General features: G+C 38.4%; 1 protein-coding gene across 1 annotated transcript in view; it reads left to right on the forward strand.

Moving 5' to 3' along the window:
* LOC309820034 (cadherin-6) overlaps positions 1-19,149 on the forward strand; it is a gene marked incomplete at both ends in the record, with an annotated part of 55,644 nt that extends 36,495 nt beyond the window's left edge. The window contains 7 exons of the mRNA XM_082650495.1: positions 1,460-1,647; positions 3,655-3,908; positions 9,018-9,154; positions 11,683-11,804; positions 12,865-12,982; positions 13,116-13,367; positions 18,659-19,149. Coding sequence (XP_082506621.1) covers positions 1,460-1,647; positions 3,655-3,908; positions 9,018-9,154; positions 11,683-11,804; positions 12,865-12,982; positions 13,116-13,367; positions 18,659-19,149 — 1,562 coding nt within the window. The remainder of the gene's footprint in view (positions 1-1,459; positions 1,648-3,654; positions 3,909-9,017; positions 9,155-11,682; positions 11,805-12,864; positions 12,983-13,115; positions 13,368-18,658) is intronic.
* Positions 19,150-22,807: the final 3,658 nt, after the last annotated feature.

Consider the following 22,807-nt stretch of genomic DNA (forward strand, 5'->3'; position numbering starts at 1 on the left):
AACACTACCTGAATCCTGTCTTCCAGGAGAAAACAGCTGCCATCATTCAGTAGAAAACCCACTTACTCAAGCATGGCCCTTTTGTAAAGCTGGTCAGCTAATAAGGGCTTCTTTTATAATGGAGATACACACAGATCAACAGGAAATAGCTTTATCTTGTTTACTTTTTTCAAGTATTTTAATCACAGTTAAATGCAAAAACAGAATAGCTAACTAATTTCTGATTTAACGGGGAGAAGAAAGGTTTTATGAACGCTAAAACATCCCCCACAGAGGCCTGAAATGAAAATATCAGAATCACCAGCACATTTCCCAGAAACCTCCTTTTCCATATGGGGATGTCCTGGGGAAGGATAACAGAAGGATTACCCATACCACGGGACCTTCCCCCTCTGTGCTCTCTCCTTGAATAAATAGACTGTGATCATTACTGCGTAATGTCCCGAGGCAAGGGACCGGAGAATATAGAAAGGGGCTGGAGGCACCGGAAAGGGAAGTGGAATACACTAGAGAAAAACTTGGCATGTTTTATCATTTTACCAAGGATGAGCTCAATCAATACTTAGTGGATTAAATATTGTTGAAGGACTATATTTTAGTAGTGTCATAGTCTATAAATTTTTTTTTCCAAAGCAATTTGTGTAAATAGTTGGCAAAATGTAATGGGTGAGAATAGAATAAGTTTTGTTTTTACTATTTGTCTGTTCCTAAGCACATGCTGGCCTGACAGATCTAATTGAAACTCACATGTACTCTCCTTCAATGTCTTTTCCAACATGAGAAAAGTATATGTCTAGCTTTTAAATTAGTAATATAAATACAAGAATGGGAGAAATCTATGCATAGAAAAAACACTAGTAAAATTTAAAGGAAGAAATTAGTCAAAATTAGAAAAAATTAAGAGATTTTTTCTCAATGTATTTATCTATATCCCTAACTGCAACTAGACCAGCTTCATGTAGGAGTGAAGGAATCTCTACTTGGATACATTCTGGAAGTGCTGTAATTTGTTTTCACCTTCAGTTATTATTAGCAATGACAGAAAGAGCTCTTTTAAAGAACACCTAGTAATTGGCTTAAAGTCACAGTTCAGGTTAAATTCTTTTTTATTCTTTCTGCTAGATTACATTAACAGGGGTCTTTGCAACCTTCTGCGCCCTCCTTTCACAGTTCAGACTTTCTCACAATCACACCAAAAACTTGGAAGCCTACTTACAGGACAAGAAAAGTGTTTTCCCTTTGCCACGAGACAGGTCATGAAATAGAAGAAATATTCTTAACAATCATGAAAGTAAAAACGTTAAGGAGACTAGGGCACCATTAATTATTTTAAGGAAAGCACAAATCTGCCTGCATCCATGGTAATGTGTGAATGAACTGCTAGAAAATGGGTTTTGTTTTTAGTATGATGGAGTGTAATTAGTCTGTGTTTGACTTATTTCTGTCTGGTGATTAATAGGTACATACCAGTTTAAAACCCCTGAATCATCTCCGCCGGGTACACCAATTGGCAGGATCAAAGCCAGTGATGCCGACCTGGGAGAAAATGCTGAAATTGAGTACAGCATTACAGAGGGAGAGGGGCTGGACATGTTTGATGTCATCACCGATCAGGAAACCCAGGAAGGGATTATAACTGTCAAAAAGGTAATGCATTTTTTAAAATACCACACAAATGAAGGCATTTACTTTTCTCTGGTCCCTAAGTAACTGGGGGCAATTACATCTCACATGAACGTTCCTCTCAAGTCTTGTTTTATTAATTTTCTTTTTAAGACCTAGTCTAATTACATTGAGAGTTCTTTGGTTGGCTTTCAGGGGTCCTCAATAATCTTATACATTCATTAATTCCGTACTTTCAATAAATTTTTATTAAAAACTTCCTAAGTAAATAAACAATATAAACAAATGATATACAAAAAATACATGAAATAAATAATGTAAGTGAAGAATAAATTTAAAAACAGTTCCAGACACTGTTCTAGATGCTGGAGGTGCAATAGTACATTCAACAGGATGGTCTCTCCTCTCAGGGAACTGCTCCCATGGACAAGGAAGCAAATAAACAAAGAAACATGTATAACTACAAACTCCGTTACGTGCTTTGAAGGAAGAGAATAATACAAGCAGTGATAAAGATGGTTTGAATTAGAGAGGATATATAAAGACCACAAAAATAAAGTAGCAAAATTTCCTGCAAGCTCTTTAGCTACTTTTTGGAACACAATAATAAAGATTTTATATTCTAAATTCCTATTTTCCCCTATGTACTTATTCACTATTTAACCCGCAGAATTGTTTGGTACCACGGAGCAGTATATTAAAATATGGCAAAAATTAAAAACCAATAAACTGTGTGCTTCAAAGCTGAAAATAATATTAGTTTTGGTTACTTTTTTTAAAGATTTCACTTTTATCATGTATGGTGTAATATTTTCTCTCTCCTGTCGCATATTGTTGTATTTGCTGGTAAATATACGCGTAAGTAGATGTAAATAAGAAGAAAAATTTTCATCTTAAGCTTTGGATTACATGCCTTAATATCTGGAAACACAATAAAACATGTTTAAGTGACATTCAGATCAATGTTTTATACTATAATATAATTAGGACGCCCATTAGTGTGCATTAACCTTTTTAATATTCTTAGTGCCTTATCAGATTCAAACTGAAATTTTGCCTAGCCGACTAAATCACATTCACTAACGTCTTGATTAATTGTGTTTCTCGTGAGCCTTGTCATATTATCATCTAAAACTAAAAGTCAGCAACAAGCATTTGGGTTCACTATGTCTCCAGAAGCAGAGATACTTCTCCTAAAGACCTCTGACAACAATGATCATTACTTTCTTCAGCAAGTAATTAGCCAGACGCCCTTATCAGGATATCACTTGGAATATTTTCTCAATTCACGCCAAAAAAAAACCCATTTATAATCTATTTTATCTGAATGAAGAACAGGGAATCATGCTGCAGACCAGTGGTTCTCCATCCTGGCTGCACAGGAGAATCACTAGGGGAGGTGTTTAAAAGTATAGATTGCCATCCCCACCCCAGATATTCTGGTTTAATGGTCCAGGGTGGGGCTCAGATATTGGCAATTTTTTTAAATTAAAAAAAAATTTTTTTGGCCGTACCACGCAGCATGTGGGATCTTAGTTCCCTGACCAGGGATCGAACCCACACCCACTGCAGTGGAAGCACAGAGTCTTAACCACTGGACTGCTGGGGAAGTCCCTTGGCAAATTTTAAGCACTCATTAGCTGTTCAATTACAGCCAAATGTGACAACATCTGACACAGAAGGATCTACTACATATTTGCCAACCTGCCCCTGGCGAGGCTCCCTGTAGTCAAATATAAGGATTTTTTTTAAAGGGGGCCTGTTCTAGGTTCCCTCCTGCTTCTAGGTTCCCTCTCTTGCCCATCATAACTTGCACCCGTGGTGCGTGATTTCAGCCCACACTTCCATCAGGATTGTGTGGTATCTGAATTCCAATGTCTTTATCCAGTATCACGCTGTGTAGTGATGTCTCAAAGCAATATGATCACTTTCATTTATCAGTGATTTGCACTAAAAATGGCTCATGCCTTGGCTTTCTGTGTCTTGGCTGCTTTAAATATGTCACTTCTTCCTCCCCGCACCCCCCGCAAGCTCTTGGACTTTGAAAAGAAGAAAGTGTACAGCCTCAAAGTGGAAGCCTCCAACCCTCACATTGAACCCCGCTTTCTCTACCTGGGTCCATTCAAAGATTCAGCCACAGTTAAAATTATGGTGGAAGATGTAGACGAGCCCCCTGTCTTCAGCAAACTGGCCTACATCCTACAAATAAGAGAAGATGCTCAGATAAATACGACAATAGGCTCAGTCACAGCCCAAGATCCAGATGCTGCCCGAAATCCTGTCAAGTAAGCACACTTCTGTGACATGTCTCTTCCATTAGTTTGTTGACTTATATTCAAATATTCACTTGTAAGTTGGAAAAGAGGAATCCTGTTTTTCCAATTAGTTTTGTCTTCCTGAAAAACTACTTTAAAGTACCTTTACTAACTCTGCCCTCCTTGCTCATCATAAAATATTATTTTAGCAACGATGTAAACCTAAAAAACTCAAAATTGGGGGTGAAAAAACATAAAATGACCTATAAGGAGGTTACTGCTTACATGGAAGTGGTACAAGGTAATGCAGCTGAATGGTCTGGATTTTTTTTTTTTTTTTTTTAGGTCTTAGATTTGTCAGAGATTGGTATGGAATGGAGAAAGCATTTTTAACAAACAAGGCGCTGTGCTTGAAAGTCAGTTTTTCAAGCGTGGAAGAACCCACCATGTAACACTTACAGGCAGAATTATGCTCCATTTGGATGCGTAATTTTTTTCTGTTGCAGACACGGATAAAAACAAGCACTGTTTCATGATATACGTCTGTGAAATCCTGGGGAAATTAAATTAATAGAGCTGAATCCAAATATATACTACGTAAGCAAGCTCTATTTTCCCTGTACTTTCCTTACACCTTCGTTGTAAATCATGTTGTAAGAAAGCCTCATTGCCCTTTGAGACCACCACTGCTTAAGCATTCTAGAATCTTATCATGAAAGCACTGGAGTCAACAACTTTGAGCCTTTACCAGTAGCTTAGTTGACTAGATGAAAAAAGTGCTAAACCAGAATAGTATTGTGTAAATTATTCCTCCTGAAGAAAGTAAGCAGACTGAGAAGCTGTACCCGTGAGTCTACAGATCTATTCTGATCAGGGCACTTGCCGTGTGCCAGGCATGTTCTAGGCACTAGAGATATGACAGAGAACAGTACCAAGTCCTGATCTCATGGAGCTTACATTCTAATTGGGGAAGAAAGAAATAAGCAAATGATAAATATATGCTATGTCAGGTGAAACTAAAGTGTAAGCAGTAAAATAAGACAGAGTATAGAAAACAAAGGGTATCTGGGGTACTATTTTAGATAGTGTGGTCAGGCTTGGCCTTGTTGGAAATCATCTGAGTAAAGATTTGAATGAAATGAAGGGATGAACCACACTGCTCTTTGGGGGAGGAACATGCCAACAAGAGGGGAAAGCAAGGGTAAGGTCTGATATCAGAGCTTGCTTGGCAGGTAGGAGGAGAGGCCTCCGCAGCTGAGAGAGGGATGCAGGCTGGGAGTGGCACGGTATGAGGCGACAGGGAGGTTTGGTAGGTGGTGAGTGAAGCAGGGCCTACTGGGGTTTGTAGGCGCTGGTAACCACTGGATTTTTTTCTGATTGAGGTAAGAAGCCACTGGAGAGCTTTGGGTAGAAAAGTTAACTAATCCAAAACTACTCTCTAAGAGGACCACATTGGCTGCTGCATGAAGAATACTATTGCACATGAAAGAGTTTGAGGCTCTAAGGCAGTCGTTTTCCAACTTTTTAGCCATTGAGCCCTTGAGTTCAACTTTTTAGCCATTGAGTTCAAATGAAACCTCATGGCAAGTCCCACATCTAAGACTCAAAAATGCCTGGCTTATTTTCAGGGAATAATTTTAAATCTTTGGGAAAACAGACTCTGTTGTCTTATCATTCTACTGGAATACCTGTAGGCTCCTTAAATTGGATGATGGGCAACCCAAAGCAGCCACATGAGAGCCCCATGGGTCAAGTGTTCCTCCGTATACATTTAACATTATTAATAAGGAAAATGAATGACGGCCTCTGCTCCTACAGCACAAATAACCTTAAGTACTTTCCCAACGTGCTGAGTTCGTTCTACTGCATAAGACAAAAATCTTAGCAGGTCAACATCAAGACCAATTTAAAAGTGCTAATGCTGGAAGTTTATAAATATGAGCTTCGGTTACCTCTTTGATCAGTCAACATGCTTTTAACTGAAAGAGATAATGTCTTCTGGGAATGTAGGCTTCATTTTTATGTCTGTTTTACTTTTTATACCAAATACCACTTTTACCCATTGCAATTATATTATGTTTTATTATAGGAAGTAGTTAGCTTGTCAGATTAGGCTGGCTGTCAGCTAATTTTAAAGTTTTTTCTGCCAGCCTTCCCTTGGTACATATGGATTTCATATATAGATATAGCTTTAAGGATAAAAATACACATAGATATATTGGTATATAGATGCATATTCCAGTGGGGTTTTTTATAGGATAAACTGATTCTTATATTCGGAAATTACAACCACACATAGTTTTTGGTTATGCAAGACATAAATATTGCACAAGTAAGTGCTAGACACAATGTTAGGTGCACAATTAATACTGGAGAATTCTTCCCCCAAACAATGATTTATCATTATGTAAGCACAAATCTTTAATTCTTTAATTACATAAAATACTTTTCTTCCAACAACTTCATATCACAAATGTCCTTTGATTTCCATGGAAGTCTTATAAAATGTCACTCTGAATACTTCTTATGAAAAATTTACATGCAAACACATTTTCTTTTCCTGACCCACAAATCTCCCTTCAGGATACATGAGAAGACAAATTATTGAATCACAGAATACAGTAAAGTTCTAGGGAATAAAACGAGGTACCTAGCAGAATGATCTGCTATAATCATGATGAGATTGGTTACCTTTTTCCTTATCAGTTATTAATGTGACTGGACAGTAAATTTCTGGATATAAATAGAAATTACTTTGGAAAGAAAAACAACAAACAAATGAGGCCTTGTGTGCCTCAAATGAGATATCTTTCCTAAACAATGTAGACATTTTAGGTTTTCTATTAATTTTTAAAGCCCCAATTAAGGAAAGAAAATAATACACAATTATGGTATTTCCTAAACAGTCCTCTCTCTTTAAAATCAAAAGCCACCTTCAAGTAAAAATTCCTCACCCCTTACCCTTTATTTCAAGGCTTGATTGGAAAATACGATTACTTGTAAAACTTAAAACTATAGCAGGAAGAAAAGAGGCAAAGAGCAAGAAAAGATTACTGCTGTGTATAATTGTTAACAGCTTATAAAGGCAATAAGCATCATGTCTTAAACTTGACATTTTTCATGAAAGAAAAAAATATATTTGTAGAAAATTATTAAATTCCTTACAAAGGCTATGAATACTGAGATTTCCTTTTTGGTAATTATGTCCTATAAATATTTATCATTCTCAAAAATGAAGAAAGGTGATCAAGCAAGTTCAATGCAATTGGCTTTTTTTTTTTTTTTTTTTTTTTTTTTGCGGTACGCGAGCCTCTCACTGTCGTGGCCTCTCCCGCTGCGGAGCACAGGCTCCGGACGCGCAGGCTCAGCGGCCATGGCTCACGGGCCCAGCCGCTCCGCGGCATGTGGGATCTTCCCAGACCGGGGTACGAACCCGTGTCCCCTGCATCGGCAGGCAGACTCTCAACCACTGCACCACCAGGGAAGCCCCTAAATTCTTAATAAATGTTGATTCATGACATAAATGGCAAAACAGTAGCTATTTCATCTGTTTGAAACCTTTTGATAATAAAACACTAGATTTATGTAAACTGAAACTAAAATTCCATCTTGACATATATGTATCCATTGTGAACTTCATTAATTCTCTTTAAAATCAAGTTTAAATAGCCTACAATAATGGAATATACATTTTTTAGACACCTGCTAGATGACAAAAATAGATTTTATTAAGATAACATTGTTTATTATAATTCACTAGTAGTACTTTAAAACAAAATAATTAATTGAAATAGAATCTTGGAACATGATACACTATTTGCAAGTTAGTAACAAGAGTTTTTTTAAAAAGCATTCATAATACTTCCACATGTGTATGACTAGGTAGGACATTTACTTAAAATATATTTCTACTGAGTTGACATTTTAAAATCTCCTATCATGATGTACATTTTGAGAATTCAGCTGAAATAGGCAATTTTTTGTTCATAATGGCCTTCGCATATCAACTTTCTTCTGAGTTTTCTCTTTAATGCTCCCCCCATAAAACGGCGTATACATATTTTCCCCTTACATATGACTATCCAGACACTAGTAATAAATTTATAAAGAAGATAACGTTTCTCAAAATCTACTAGTCTTTCATCAATTCCAGCGTTGAAGACTTTGTCCTGTTTTGGTTTCTAAAGCACCTCTTGGTTTTCTTTGAATTCTCCAAACTCTCCTTTTTAAAGATTTATCAAATTCCTACTCTACTCTGGGCACTGTTCTAGTCCCTGTGGGTCTCCATTCTCCCGTTCATCCTTTAAGCAAGTCCATTCTTTGCATTTTTCCCGTTCTCTTCCTAGAGTGTTGAATAGGAAATCTAGGTTGTCAGTCTGGATGTTTATCTTGAGCTTCCTGAACGTTCCTCAGGCACCTCAGCCTCAACATATCAAAACTGGAACTTATGATCTTCCCCAAATCCTGTTCTTCACTCCTATCATTTGTGACAGCACCGTCCAACCGTTCTCCACAATTCAGCCAGTGATCTTTGTTAAGCATGAGTTAGATGGTGACACCCCTCTGCTTAAAATCCATTGGAAGATCCACATCCAGTTCAAATAAACTCCAGCTGCTCCCCACAGCCAGCCCATCCTTCTGCAGTCCCGACTGTGGATCTCTCCGCAAGCTCATCTGCTATTTCCCTCTCCAGATTCACTAACCTCAGCCACATTAACCATCTTTTGCTTTTTCAACATAACGATTTTTTAAATAAAATGGATAATAGAAAAGTAGCCAATAACGCTACTTATGCACACACACACACACACACACACATTAAAGTCCTAACCAAATGTCTAAAAACTTAAGTTAAAATGTAACAATTACTATATAAACTTGATCTAAATTACATTTTTTTAAATGAAACTTTAGTAATGATACTCAGAATCATGCAACTTGTCTAGTGGGTGTACTATTAAGATCTCAATTGTAAAGAAATAATTTATCAGAATATTTTGCTTAATATTAAGTTACCGATATTCAAATACGTGCTACAGGTAGAAAAAAATTCACGTAACAGATTTTCTGGGAATAGTTTTAGGATGCGAGAATAGCAAATCAAAGAAAACCTTTCTAAATTCTGCTCTGCATTATCAGGTATTCTGTTGATCGACACACAGATATGGACAGAATATTCAACATCGATTCTGGAAATGGTTCAATTTTTACATCGAAACTTCTTGACCGAGAAACATTGCTGTGGCACAACATTACAGTGATAGCAACAGAGATCAGTAAGTCCACCCTTTTACCACTGCTGTCCCTGATTGACAGAGAGAGCATCTCCACAAGGGCTAGTGAAATGCGGCTGAAACTCGTCACCATGTATTGATGATCCCACTCGATACTTATTGAGGGAAAGAGCTCTGCAATGATTTGCACTAATGTTTCTTCTAGACACATGTTGGTTCGTTCCTAAAGGCAGAAGCAACTGTGGAAGTTCTGCAGTTTGGGAACAATAAAACAGGAATGCATCTGTCAACCTAGGTTGAATTGGTACATGTTGGATTTGATTCCAAAAAGCTTATAAATCAGAACATTACAGAAGCAGCTAAAAGAAATGGGCTCACAGACGTTGTGTGTGTGTGGCCGGGAGGAGGGGGTGGAGATCAAGTATATTCTAAAATGTAGTCACTGTTTAGAAATCTTCTGGATAGTCATCCTTTAGCTTTCTGTAGAATGTCTATTTCAAAACTGTTACAGAATTAAGAGATATAAATTGTAACTTTTTCATGGTACACCAAAGTGACTACTACTAATCACCAATACTAATCAACACAATGTTTAGAATGAATTTTATGGCAGTCCCCGTGAAATTTAAGGCAGAGAAAAATAGGGCCAAAGGAATACTTCAAATAAAACGGTTATATACAGTGAAAACTGTATAATGTAAACACAATGTATAGACCTAAGTAGATGAAAGAAAAAGGATCTTTAAAATAACATTGAAATGTTTGAAAATAGGCTTCTAAATTATAGCTCATTTTTTAGTTTTTGTTTTTGATTTTTAAAGTTCAAACATTTTTAGCTCAGTGGGGTATCTAGTGTGAAATACTCCATATCAAATGGTATAATACAGTAATATTCTTTGTCAACATAACTCATGAGATTTGAAGTGACTGAAAGATGTTGACTAGAATAACAACCAACGTGGACAAAATGAAGCATTGCTTTCTGATAGTGATAAGAACTCCTCATTATAAATTTGTTAGGTAGGAATCTGATTTTCAGAATTTATGTGGACTAATGTGGATACCAATGACTGAGAATACTTCAAGCTTTAAAATTACAAAATTATTTCCCACTGAAAAGATCATTTTTTATAACATCATGAAATTTTATTTTTTACTGAAGTAGTCATCTCATGTGTATTTTAAACTTTGTACCTAAAAATTTCTGTTTTTAAGATTTAATGTTTCTATGATATCTCTGAAAGTACTAGTGATAAAGATCTTTTAAAACTTCATCTTCTGCAGTTCTAACTTGGGAAGAATAATGTGAGCAAAATTTTAGATGCAAAGGAACCTAAGAATCTTATTGTCTAAACTTCTTAACTACCTTTGATGCCAAGAGCCAAGAGCTTGTATTAAACCAACACTCTCCCACTCCAGGGCCATTGCACCTGCCATTTCCTCTACCTCGAGAGCCGGAAATATTCACATGGCTTAATCCTTCTCTTCATTCATAACTCTATGCAAATGGCATCTCATCAGAGAAGTCAATCCTGGTCATCCCATACAAAGCAGCACCTCCATCTCTCTCCAGTCCCTTTTGCCTGTTTAATTTCTCCATAGCATTTGCCATCTGGCACATTATATATTTATGTGTTTACAGTTCGCCTACCCCCATAAGAACAATGCTCCAGGAAGCAGGATCTTTGTTATGTACCCCAAACAGTGGCTGGCACTACTTAGATATTAGATGCTCATTAAATATTTATGAAGTGAACAAACAAATAGACATGAGTGAAGTGAGTGAAGAGACCTGAGGTAAGAGACTCCAGCTCCTGATTCTTAGAACAGGAATCTGCCTTCCATACTACCCAGGAGATTATCAGAGATGACAGCCAAAATACTTCATTTATCTCAGGTCTTCAAACACTGATTCTGCTCTATCATTATCCTAGATGAGCAGCCTAGGCTTTGGAGTCAGACAGACCCAAGTTTGAGTCTAGGCTCCAGTCCTTACTATCTCTGTGAATATGGACAAGTTACCTAACTTCTCTGTGTCTCATCTATAATATGATGTGTTTCCTCATCTATAGTATGGGGGCAATAATTATATTTATCTCAGAAGTTTATAAGGATTAAATAAAATATAACAAAGTGCTCAGCACAATGTCTAGCTCTCAAACTAAAAAACTAAGACCATTAACAATCATTATTATCCCATCCTTTTTCCTTCTGCCCACATTTTTCCCATCTGCCTACTTCCTTGGCCTCCTTTAAAATATGCTTCTAAAATTCCTTTCCTGGAGAGCTTTTCTTTATTTTGTGTTACTCTGGGGTTTGTTATACAGTTGCACTGTACCAATAGAAGTAGCTTTGTCTCCTAGATATTTCCGTCAGGTGTATCCAACTCCAGAAGTACCAAACAATCTAATTCTACTTTTTTGTGACTATGATGATACATAATTCACTGTGGTACTCACAGGAGCCTTGGGGAATCTATGTATGAATGAGAAAGGAGTGAGTAACCATCATCTAAAGGGGCTGGCCATCAACATATAAATGCCTATTCCTTTCTTTTTGGCATTTTGCAGATAATCCAAAGCAAAGCAGCCGAGTACCGCTGTATATTAAAGTTCTAGATGTCAATGACAACCCTCCAGAATTTGCTGAATTCTATGAAACCTTTGTCTGTGAAAAAGCAAAAGCAGATCAGGTGAGTTTCAAAAGAAAGTAAATTAATTAGCTCAGATTAATTTAGATCTTCTAATAATTCAGATGATACACAGAGCTGAGGGCAAGTTTTGAATTATCTATGAGACAAATGCCAACAAAATTATTACTATAAATAAGAACCACGATGAATGTTTAACTTGCATAAGAGAACAAACAGTTTTTAAGAACAGGAAGTTCATCAGTCTCAAAGACTGACACTGATCCCAAATCAGTCTTAAGTTTTGACATAAAACAGATTAGTCAGAGCTTTATTGGAAAAATCTTTACTGGTGAGCAGATACTTTTAATTACCATATATACTGGAAAGTAAAAGTTAGAACATATTTTACAATTGCCTATAATTCATAGTTTCACTTACTTACATTGCCCATCTGTACAAGCAGTACAAATTCATGAATGTTTTACTGTTTTACACATTTGTCCCCACCTGAAATCGGTCTTTTCTGACAGTGATATAAAAACTATGTTACAGTTTGTCAAAATAGAAGTGCACTGTTAAAATGTATGTTAAAATGAGAAGCTGAAGTTATGTGTTTTATATTCAAATTAGCTTTTTTTTGCAGCTTGACGGCTTATGTATATGCCAAGATTGAATTTCTAAGCAGGCTGTCCAAAGAGTGCCTCCATTTACTTAAGCTGCAATATTGTCATAGATCATTGTGATATTTTATAGCTTGGTATCACTCTAGGGCCATGTTTCTCAACCCAGGTGATACTGCCCCCCAGGGGACATTTGGCAATGTCTGGGGACATTTCCGATTGTGACAAGGAAGAGGGTACTGCTGGATTGAAGGGAGGAGACCAGGCTTGCTGCTAAAAATGCTACAGTGCGCAGGACAGCTCCACAACAAAGTACTGTCCCTGGCTCTACTTCCAGCCTATTAGTTCTTTGCATACAGTGGATTCATTGTAAATTTTCTAGAGGCTATCATTTTAAAAGTAAAATTAGAAATCATTTGATCAAGCCATTTACTGCAAAACTGTAAGAAACACTGTTGAGTCAGCAAGACTTGATGGCAGCTTTATGGTTTCAATTTTAGTTGATTCAGACCCTACGAGCCGTTGACAAGGATGACCCTTACAGCGGGCACCAATTCTCGTTCTCTTTGGCCCCAGAAGCAGCCAGTGGCTCAAACTTTACCATTCAAGACAACAAAGGTAAATGAGCCCAAGTTGCCTTGTCTGTCTATATATCTATATCTGCATCTATTATCTGTCTACTCCCATCACAATTGATCCAATATATAACATGGTTTCCACTTCCATTCACCACTTTGCTTTCCGGTTCCAGACAACACAGCGGGAATCTTAACTCGGAAAAATGGCTACAATAGACACGAGATGAGCACCTATCTCCTGCCTGTGGTCATATCAGACAATGACTACCCAGTCCAAAGCAGCACTGGGACAGTGACTGTCCGGGTCTGTGCGTGTGACCACCAAGGGAACATGCAGTCCTGCCACGCGGAGGCCCTCGTCCACCCCACGGGACTGAGCACGGGGGCTCTGGTTGCCATCCTGCTGTGCATCGTGACCCTACTAGGTAAACTGCTTCTCCCTGCATCCTATCTCCCCGTGCTGAGGGGCACACACTGTTACTGTGGCTCTCTAGATTTATCCGCCTCCCCCATTAAGGCATACAGCCCGATCTAGGTGAGGAGAGTTATGTGCTGAGAATCTTATGTGGTTCACCCATGAACTAGTTTTTGCTTGAAAATGGCTTTGGAGAATGAACAGCTGTGAAACTTGCCCATGTCTTTCCCTACCCAGGGAGTCATTCCACCAAAAGAATCTCTTTTCTATCAGACTGGGAATGAACCACAGGGGGATTTGAGGGCAATATAAATATGCCCTTTCCATTTCATTTGTTGTTTAATATTTAACCTGGCAAACGTTAAATTTTCAAAGAACAAAAGTCATTGGACATGGGGTATGTAATGAAGGCCATTTCTACAAAGGTAAAGTTTAAAGATCAATGGGAAAGTGGAAAGAGAAATGTGATGACTTTTTTTTTTCCCATACAGGAGAATAAATCGTGGTGAAATTTTCTTTATCTCAGAAAACTTATTTGGATCCACCCACTTAAATAACTACCTTCTTAGCATTGCTCTCTGATTGCCACATACACAATGTCTATTATTTCTCAGACTCTCAATAATAAATAATGTTTGTGACTCAGGAAATAAATCTTTGACCTAAAAGAAATGAATGAATAGTGAAAATCAAGATCTAATGGTGAATCAAAGGAAATTTTTACCCCCAACCAACTAATTAAGTGCACAAGTTGAGCTCAAAATGCTCCAAAGTCCCTTGACTGTTGTGAACTAAGAAATCAAATGCTAGTTAATGCAGCCCTTCAAAAAAAAAGTTAAGATTTGAGAAGCTTGCCTACACCATGGGGGGAAAAATAAGCCAGAGTTAACCTGGATTTCACAGAAGGAGAAAAACTCCTTTTTAAAAAATGACAATATAGTGACTTCGAAAAGCGGAAAGGAAAACCTCCATTTCTCCAAGAAGAGAAAGCCTAGGGATCCCTGTTCAAGAGTTTCACGTTCCAGATCAACTCTGCTAATTATAACAGAGTCTTGAAACTCGGCTAAAGAACTGTGATTCTCTTTGTCAGCTAAGATTTGGGGGAAGTATTTTAAGATATGAGGGTAAATAAAAACTGACAGTATGCAAAGACAAATCAGTGTTCTAATGGTGTGAGTCTGTAAAAACTGTTTTCCAAGAGAAAGATATGAATATTCTTTTTGATTAAAAAAAGAGGTTATATGGGCTTCCCTGGTGGCGCAGTGGTTGAGAGTCCGCCTGCCGATGCAGGGGACACGGGTTCGTGCCCCGGTCCGGGAAGATCCCACATGCCGCGGAGTGGCTAGGCCCGTGAGCCACGGCCGCTGAGCCTGTGCGTCCGGAGCCTGTGCTCCCCGGCGGGAGAGGCCACAACAGTGACAGGCCCGCGTACCGCAAAAAAAAAAAAAAAAAAAAAAAAAAGAGGTTATTTTTAGAAGGGCTAGACTGGCATGCCATACTCAGGTAGAATTCCATGGACTCATGGTCTATGGAGGAAGAGCCAGCCTTCATCTCATAGAGGTCATGCTTCCCTTCCCTCATCATCTACCCACTTTGTCCTCCCCCTTAGTTTCCTTCTAACCAGCTCCCTATGTCCTCTCTTTTCATCTTTTCCCTCCAGTGACTTCACTGTCTCCTCATTACTTCTAATCTGCCTCAGTGTTTCCCACATCTTGTCTAGTCTCTTTGGAATTCTGTACCTAATTAAAAAGGAGAAAAATGGGAGCTAATCTTTACTAGGCTCACAGCATGGGCTAGACACTGGGCAAGATGCTTTACAAATGTCTTTCTCACTTAATCCTCAGAACCATCTAGTCTATATTTATCTGCATCTTACATATGAAAACAGAGGCCCCAGGGTGTGAAGCCAAGTTACACAGCTAACAGGTGGTAGAGCTAAGTTCCAAACGCAGGTCTTTACCCTGCCGACCCCTGGTGCTTCCACACTGTACTCTATTTTCTCCATGAACTTATAGAATGCAGTGTAACTTTCAGGCTGAAAGAGAGCTCGAACTAAAAATGAGACCATTGAAGAAAGTGGCCGCAAACCTGAGAGTTGGTAAGAGAAGGAAAGCCACATTGATATAGGAGGAAATCTGCCGTCAAGAAAGTGGATCATGTGGCATCTGTTGTTTTTGTCAATAAAGCAACAGTAAAAACAACTACTACATCTCGTGCTTCTTTGGTGCTTTAGAGTTGGCATAATAACTTTCACACTGGGCACTGTGTTATCGCTTCTCTTTTACAGAGAAGGAAACTGACTTAGAAAGGTCGGATCGTTTAAGTGAACCTAGATCTGCTGATCTCACATGCCTTGCTACCTTCCAGTTTTATGATGGGATTTGAACACAAATTTGTCCAAGCACGCTGGCCCCAAATATCTCACTGCTGTCCTCTGGACTCAAGGGGGTAGAGAAAAGGGAAGGGCTCAGTTACAGAGAAGGCAGCATTTTACTTTCTCAGAGTGTTTTTGTTCCATGTGCTTAGAACTCACATTTTCGGTTTATAAAAATTAGCTTTGAAAAAGATCTTCCTTTTAGACAGTTACACCCTCAAGAAATTCTGTTCAGATGTGCATTGGGCCAATAAGAAAAGATATAGGCAGTTGTAACAGTAGGAGAATTAGGCAGTGCACAAATGCCTTTAAATTACTGAATGTGCCCTCTGTCTTCTAGACAATTGCACTTTCAGGTGTGCACAGGAGTAAAAGACAAGATATAGGCACCTTAAGCTGCGGAAAAATCAGGAAGTGATAAATGCCTGCTATCTTGCCTTAAACGTTGGAATGAACCTGTGTCCATCAGAATTTATTTCTTTGAGCGACAGTTAGCTTGATTCTATTCTCTATCCCAAAGGCTGTCCTTATTTACAACCCTCTGTTTTGCAAATCCGCATCACACTGGAAACCAGCATAAAAGGTAGATTAAGAGCATCCCTCCACCCAAAGCCGTGCAATTTTCCACCCACCTGGACCCCCGGGTAAAGTGAAGGCGTACAAAGAACACACAGCCCCACTTGACATGGCCCTTCCTACTCCGCTCGTCTCCCCGGCACCTCACACGCTGCAGGCACACCCCCACCCCGTGGCCTTCCTCCTAGCTCTGTCCTTTTCTCCAGATAGTTCCTTACATAACTCCTCATCTCTTTGCTCAGATGTTACTTCCTCAATGATGCAGTCTCCCCCCCAGAAAATATATACAGCCCCTCAAACGTCCACGGAAGTCCTTCCCATCCTCCTTACTCTGCCCTACTTTTTCTTGTTTCCATTGCAGTTATCACCTTATAATAACTTCCTTATTTATTACATACATTGTTTTTTTCTGTCTCTATCCGCCACCCCATCACCACCACTCCTGCCTCCCTTTTTCAGACAGGCTCTTGATCTTTTTTTTTTTTTTTTATTGATAATGCTTAGAACTATACCTGGCACAGAGTTGGCACTAAATAAATATTTATTGAATGAACAAGTAAATAAATACCCTGAATGAAAGGGATAAATGAGGCATCAGGATACTCTCTGGCAGCAAAAGAGAATGTGTACCGTTACACAACCGCATGCTTGAAAACAGCAAAATTGCATATCCTTTAGAAATAGTCTACAATCCAAACATGCTTCAAAGCAGGGTAATTAAGAGTACAGGCTTTTTAGTCTGACTGACCTAGATTTCAATTGTTTGTACACGTGACATCTCTAAACCTCAATTTCCTCTTATGTAAAATAGAGTTATAATGATGGTACCTACTTTGTAAGACTATTATGATAATTAAATTCGATTCGGTATGTAAAGCACTTAGCACAGTGCTTGGCACATAGAACTATCTCGATAGATCACCAATTATTAATACTATTAACATCTGAAATGTTAAATATATAGACACCTGGGTGTGCCTATATCCATTAATATAGAGATAGATATACACATCCACCAAAAGCCATTATTCTGCAATTTTTATTGTGATAATTCAATTTGCACGGCTCATAAAAACTGGACCATGTTATGGATGAGAGAGTAAAGAGGTGTTACTGGTACTAATCTCCCATGGACAACCCCAGGTTAACAATGCATTTTCTGCCCTGGATGGCTGTTTTCTCTCCAAGCTGTCAGTATGTTGTCACTTTCCCATCTATGTGTTCATTCATGGATGTGTCTCTTTACAGGTAGCCAGCTGTTTTCTACCCAACCAGCTATGAAGAAACGTCAGGAGCTATTTGTTTTTGTTTTTGTTTTTTTTGCGGTACACGGGCCTCTCACTGTTGTGGCCTCTCCCGTTGCGGAGCACAGGCTCCAGACGCGCAGGCTCAGCGGCCATGGCTCACGGGCCCAGCCGCTCCGCGGCATGTGGGATCTTCCCGCACCGGGGCACGAACCCGTGTCCCCTGCATCGGCAGGCGGACTCTAAACCACTGCGCCACCAGGGAAGCCCACGTCAGGAGCTATTTAAACACAGCTCTTGCTTTGCCTCTAATCCGAATTAGGAAAAATCAAAAGAACAAACATTCCGGGCAACAGACTTACAGAACATGAAACTCTGAGAGATTTTTTAAGTTCCCACTCAAATGTGTTTGTTTTGTTTAGCCTAAATACAGATAATCTGGCATGTGCACTATTACCTGCCCCCTTCAAACTGGCTGATCTTGAAGTCCAAAACGGCTTTCTGAATAGTATCTGGGTCTCTGCAGGTATTACCTGTCCTTATATGTAAGAAAGGTATCCAAACATCCACGTCTCTACTTTGGGTTTTAAACTAACTTTATACTTTTCTCGGGAAAAACAAAGAAGGCATCAGTGCAAAAGTTATTTTAGAAGTGGAGTTATGCAAACCCTTCAACACATCCCCGAAGGTGCCAGCCTTGTACTTATAAACAGTTTCAGAGCATTTCAGGTGTTCAGCATAATTTTCACTCTTATTGCAGTGCTCTCACTGTGTTTGAGCTCTTTTTTATCATTATTTTTTTTTCCCTTACCTTGAAACTAGTCTGCCATTTCAAAGCAAGAAGGAACTACTGACAAAACATGAAGGTGTTCTATCCTCTACTTAAATCCTAACTTTCTTTCAAATAGTTACTCGATTTGGGGGTGGGAGAGGGTCATGGTTTGATCATGCGTGGAGGCACGTGCAACCTTAAGGAAGCAAAAGTTGAGTCTCGAGTAGTTTCCTCGAAAACTTTGAAAACTTCACTTTGGAGCAGTGTTTCTTCCTGATGTTAATTGGTCGGCAAATTAACTTTCCCTTCCCTCGCTGTTTTGTTTCTGCTTCCAGTGACAGTGGTGTTGTTTGCGGCTCTCAGGCGACAGCGGAAAAAAGAACCTTTGATCATTTCCAAAGAGGACATCAGAGACAACATTGTCAGTTACAACGACGAAGGTGGGGGAGAGGAGGACACCCAGGCCTTTGATATCGGCACCCTGAGGAATCCCGAAGCCATAGAGGACAGCAAATTACGCAGGGACATTGTGCCCGAAGCCCTTTTTCTACCCCGACGGACTCCAGCAGCTTGTGATAACACCGACGTCCGAGATTTCATTAACCAAAGGTTAAAGGAAAATGACACGGACCCCACTGCCCCGCCCTACGACTCCTTGGCCACCTTCGCCTACGAGGGTACCGGTTCGGTGGCCGATTCCCTGAGCTCGCTGGAGTCGGTGACCACGGATGGAGACCAGGACTACGAATACCTTAGTGACTGGGGGCCTCGGTTCAAAAAGCTCGCAGATATGTACGGAGGGGTGGACAGTGACAAGGACTCCTAATATGTTGCCTTTTTCATTTTCCAGTACGACACTGAAACATGTGAAGTGGCTCTTTCTTTCTATTTATCCACCGCTCCGTGAAGGGTTCTCTGTTCTACCCGTTCCAAAAGTTAATGGCTGCAGTCCGTGCGGATCCAATGTTAGAGACTTTTTTTCTAGTACACTTTTATGAGCTTCTGAGAGGCAAATGTTTATTTTTTAGCGCATCCAGTTAACCATGTCAGCCCAACAGGCACCGTGCTGGAGGAGAGGATGGGGAGTAATCCTTTCCCCTGTTCTCTTAGTGCAGGTTTGGAACATGCTCGATTTCACTGGCCTGGTCTCATAGTACATTGCATTGACTCAAGGTCAGCTGACTGCTCTGTACATTTCACATGCTAATGGGATAAGGGATTATACGTTATAAGAATATAGTTTTAGTTAAAGAAATGAAGGAGGAACCACTGCTCCTGGTATATCAGCTCACAAGGAGATGATGAACTATATATGGGTGTGTATTTCTGTTACAAAGAATTTCAAATGATATTTGCCAGTCCTGTTTATCCTTCATGATCTTTTTCTGGCACCAGTGACTATTCAAAACATCAGATCCACCAACGTTTTGAGATTCGTCTTCTTCTTTAGGAAATGATGCCAATTAAATGGTAACATTCAAAGATAACCAAAAAAAAAAAAAAATTTAATAAGACCTCATTCCTTGCCACTGACTCATAATTTGTTATATATTAGACATACAAAAGTTTGCCCTTGCACCATATAAAGGGAAAAGAAAAAATAGATAATCAATGTTAACAAAGGAAATATTTAGCATATTTTAAAGTTTGGGCCACCAAATGTATCATGAAATTATTTCAGCCATCAGTAGGCTAATTACAAATAAGTCTAAATTGTTTAGAAAGTTCTTGAAGGAACTTTTCTGAGACAAAGTTTAACTCCTTGTCTGTAATTGTCAGTATTATTCTAATATACTTGAAAGTAGCAGTGTGAAGTACAATAATTCATATTCTTCAGATACGTCTTATACAATTAAGTTGCATTAGTGAAGGTAGATTACATAAAACTCAGATCCCTCTCTCAGAGTCTAATGGGGAGGTAAGAGCCAGTCACACTTGAACTTGACACCCTGCCCTTCACATTTGGAAATATCCATATATTTATATAACATGATACATATAGATGAACACTGAAATCACGGTGAAAACCTACATATTACATGTTTGGAAAACACTTAAAAAGGGAAAACTTGGATTCCCTTCAACAAGGGTGTTTAAGATTGTAATTAAAATGATAGCTGACTTTCAAAAGCATTAAAATTTTTTCATTGTTTTTAACTTTGTTCCCACGGCAATCCCTGCCCTCCTTGTCTTTGAACGAATGATAAAGTAATGGTCTCAAACTGCAACAGAAAAGTAATGTACAATCCTTCAAATCCATTATTTCTCTAATTATGCAATTAGCATCATAGTTATCATCCAGAGGACCCTGAACTGAACTAATCCTTTTGGCAGGTTCAGATCATTTATTTCATATGCTGTTCTAATGATTTTTGTCATTAGACTCTTACATTGTGCAGTCATCAGAAATTTCCAAAGTACTGTAATGAAACATCCTTGTTTTGAAAACTTTGAAAAAAACAGGCTCTGTATGTATATAATATGTACTTAAGAATACGCTGACTTCAATTATTAGTCTTAGGGATTTATTTTCAATTAATGGTAATTTTCTACAGGTAATCTTAGTGCCATTTCCATTTGGGGATAATGTCCTATCAGCACATACTTTCTATTTGGAAACACACTGTTGTTTAGTAGTTAAGTTCTAAATAGGTTTATTACCCAGGAAGTAAAGACAGCACCTTTAAAATAAGAGAAATATAGTCTTTGGGGTTACCCAATGAGAGTGAAAATTTTTTACAACCATATTATTCCTTGTGTTTCCTGAATGGATGGACTTCCCTGTATACTAACAAGTATTTCATGGTTGGGCTGTTTCCTGCTTACAAGGTTTTCTTTTCTAGTTCTTCACACACACACAGACATACACACACACAGGAACGCAGACAAAATACTACAGGAGGGCTTCACTGTAATGAGTCGATATATATCATAGTCACAGGTAAGTGTTGAAAAAAAGATAGCTTAGGAAAGTTAATTATAAGAACTAGTTATTTATAGCAATAGAACAGCACCTTAATCACACAAATTACTGTAAAATTTAAGAGCTCTCTATCCTTATATTTCATGTCATGTAATAAAGTATATCAAGAAAGACAGTCCTGTAAAAGAAAAGTATCATCAGAAGTCTTCCTTCTAAAATTTTGGCATTAATTGGAATGTGTGTGGGTTGATGCCAGCAACTTCCATGTTTAAGGGTAAGGTTTACGCTTTCCTCCTAAAGTGAAAGTAAGAAGTTCTGTAGTGGAACTTCTGAGGTGTAATTGGAAGTTATCTTATTCCACCCTAAAGATGGGACAGTTATACCAAGAGCAGGTTAATATGACTAAGTACATAACTGTTAAATCTCTTACCACAAAAGCTGATGATGAAGTGAATCTCTAAGAAGTTGGATAGATTGGAGCTGAATATTTTGCACTAGGGTCCTATAAATGTCAAGACTGAGTAACATTTTCCTAAAATTAAAGCTGCCTGATGTCGTGGAAACAATAAGAGCCATAGTTCCATCATTCTGTGCTGGTCTCACTTCCTTCCACCAAGACATCCGGTCAAGAACCTGGGTTGACATGAATGACTGGAGAAAACATTAGCTTTCAGCTCAGTTTTCACACTGTCTCTGTCCTGATGTTAGATGTTTGTGATGAGAAAGGAGGAAATTGAGAAGAGGTAAAGTTGTTTTAATATTTGCTTTAATCACTGAGAAACTAAAATTCATTAAGTATAGGGAGATTGCCTTCGTGGGTTGTTTCAAGAACTTTGAGGCCCTTCTCACTTTTTTTTTTTTTGCCCTCTATTCAAAGGAGAAAGTTTCTTCATCACTGAGATGTTCCCTAGAATAAGCTGAAATTTTGAAAACATTAAGCTATTGTGCATAAGTTTAAAGCCCCTTCACTTCATGGCACTCTCTTCTGAAAGGCCTGGAAAACATTCATTCCCAAATAAAAGACTAAATCAAATGAGGGAGAATCAAAACTGGTTTCATAGAGCCATAAAAGAGGGGACCTGGGCCCAGAAAATATATGTTTTTGTAAGAGCTTTCCTAGCTTTACAGTTTAGGTGCCTATAGGGAGGTTTGGATACAGATCAACTCCATTTTCAGATGGAATAACACCTGGTGTTATATTCTAACTCAGTATAAAAATTTTGGTTTAGTGTTCATTTTCAGCTCCCAAAAAGTTATACAAAAAGTTCTTATAAGTTGAATCTCTATCTTAGAAGCATCCAAATTTTATGGATCCAAACTAACTTCAGAATATTTTCATTCATTTCACTTTTAGGTAATTTTTAAATTTAAACATTTAAGTGATACGTACATTTGAGGTGTTCTGATTTGCTGAGCAATACCTTATACCAAATGCTTTGTCTTGAAATGGGTATTTCACTGGAGATAATCATGTATAAACTATGAATTGGGCATTCCTCAATTCTATATACTTGAGGACCATTAAAAAAGTATGCAGTTGAAAGGAAAGAAGAAACTTGAT

The sequence above is a fragment of the Grampus griseus genome (assembly GCF_964374135.1).
Source record: "Grampus griseus genome assembly, chromosome: 3".
NCBI classification, from domain to species: domain Eukaryota; kingdom Metazoa; phylum Chordata; class Mammalia; order Artiodactyla; family Delphinidae; genus Grampus; species Grampus griseus.